General features: G+C 43.7%; 1 protein-coding gene across 1 annotated transcript; it reads right to left on the bottom strand.

The window, feature by feature from the left end:
* Positions 1–613: 613 nt before the first annotated feature.
* MT1HL1 (metallothionein 1H like 1) lies at positions 614–812 on the bottom strand. Its single transcript, XM_002809262.3, has one exon. It carries the CDS (start codon positions 779–781, stop codon positions 614–616), a length of 168 nt encoding a protein of 55 aa, XP_002809308.1. The 5' UTR covers positions 782–812.
* Between the last annotated feature and the right edge of the window lie 1,090 nt (positions 813–1,902).

Below are 1,902 nucleotides of genomic sequence, written 5' to 3'. Positions count from 1 at the left end.
AATTAACGAGTCTGAGGCTGTAGCCACAAATTGCACTTTCTCATCTCAGCCAGATGGTTCTTAAATGTATATCTTCAGTCATAAAGGGAATTGGGAGAAATATTTTAGATGTGTTAAAGAATGAAAGCAGATTGCTCGCTGTTCCTTGTCTCTTTACACAAATGAGTCTGCCCACAAGAGCCCTCACTGGGAATGTGTGAAAGGCGACTGTCGACCCCAGCGTTTCTTTCTTAGGAATTCCTTCAGACCACCTTTAATTTGTCTGCTGTGCAGTTTGTTTCTCACTTTTTTGTTCCTCACCATACTCACTTCTCATGAAAACAGGGACTCAAGCGGATGTGTACACCCATGTTCGTTGTGTGCTATTCAGAGTAGCCAAAATGTAGAAGCAACCCACAGTGGGTGAATGAATAAACAAAATGTGGTACATGCATGCAATGGAATATTATTCAAACTTTATTTTATTTTATTTTTCAAGTCTAAGTGTTTAATTATTATTCACATATTTCACAGAAAAGAAAGGAATGTAGCAAACGGGTCAGGATTGTAGAAAAAAAAATCCTGGATTTTACGTGTCATTCTGTTTTCATCTGAGAGCAGGGCAGTCCCGACATCAGGCACAGCAGCTGCACTTTTCCGAAGCCCCTTTGCAGATGCAGCCCTGGGCACACTTGGCACAGCCCAGGAGGCAACAGGAGCAGCAGCTCTTCTTGCAGGAGGTGCACTTGCACTTTTTGCACTTACAGGGGCCACCAGCGGCGCAGGAGCAGTTGGGGTCCATTGCAAGCCAAGGTGAGACTGGAGTTCCCAAGCGAGAAGAGAAGAGGCAGTGGAACATGTGGAGGGCGTGGTGGATTTATTCAAACTTTAAACAGGAAGGAAATTCTGACACATGCTACAACATGGATGGACTTTGAAGACATTATGCTAAGTGAAATAGGCCAGTCACAAAAGGGCAAATACAGGCCAGGCATGGTGGCTCACACCTGTAATCCCAGCACTTTGGGAGGCCAAGGCAGGTGGATAACTTGAGGTCAGGAGTTCGAGACCAGCCTGGCCAACATGGCGAAACCCCGTCTCTACTAAAAATACAAAAATTAGCTGGGCGTGGTGGCACATGCCTGTAGTCCCAGCTACTCGGGAGGCTGAGGCAGGAGAATCACTTGAACCAGGGAGGCAGAGGATGCAGTTAGCTGAGATCGCAACACTGCACTCCAGCCTGGGCAACAGAGCAAGATTCCATCTCAAAAAAAAAAAAAAAAAAAAAAGGACAAATACAATTCCACTTATGTGAGGCTCCTCGAGGAGTCAGATTCATGGAGACAAAAAATTGGACGGTGGGGGAAGAGGAGATTGGGGTGTTATTGTTGAATGGGTACAGAGTTTCAGTTTGTGAAGATGAAAAAGTCCTGAAGACATTGTTAATGATAAAACAACACTGTTAATATACTTAATGCCATGAAACTGTACTCTGGTTAAAATGATAAAATTTATGTCATGTATAATTTTACCATGATAATTAATAATCTTTAAAAAAGACCCACCCATAACCACCCATTTGGGCTGTATGGTTCCACTCATGCCTTTGGCTTTGCCTTGAGGTCCTATTTCTGGAGAAATCTTCAGGTGTGAATCTTGGCCTGCCTCGAGGACTCAGCTGTGTTCCCTCACTCAGGTTTGAGTGACACCTTCTCATGTTCCATTTGTTCGTCATCTTGAACCTAAAGCAAAGAATCCACTCTTATTTGTTGTCTTGGTTTAAGTCAGGGGCCAACACAGGAGGGTTCTTTATTACGGTTTTCAGTTAACCATTCAGCCTTATGCAGGTCCCTTGGAGGAGAAGTTGAAGAGATTAATGGAAGCTGAAATGGCTGGGAACTATAGATTGTGATTATTGTACTA

The sequence above is a fragment of the Pongo abelii genome, chromosome 1 (assembly GCF_028885655.2).
Source record: "Pongo abelii isolate AG06213 chromosome 1, NHGRI_mPonAbe1-v2.0_pri, whole genome shotgun sequence".
NCBI classification, from domain to species: Eukaryota; Metazoa; Chordata; class Mammalia; order Primates; family Hominidae; genus Pongo; species Pongo abelii.
This window is presented reverse-complemented; position numbering and strand designations above follow the sequence as displayed.

Excerpts from the sequence above, each read along its gene's own strand:
- MT1HL1 (XM_002809262.3), bottom strand. The coding sequence starts at position 781 with ATGGACCCCAACTGCTCCTGCGCCGCTGGTGGCCCCTGTAAGTGCAAA.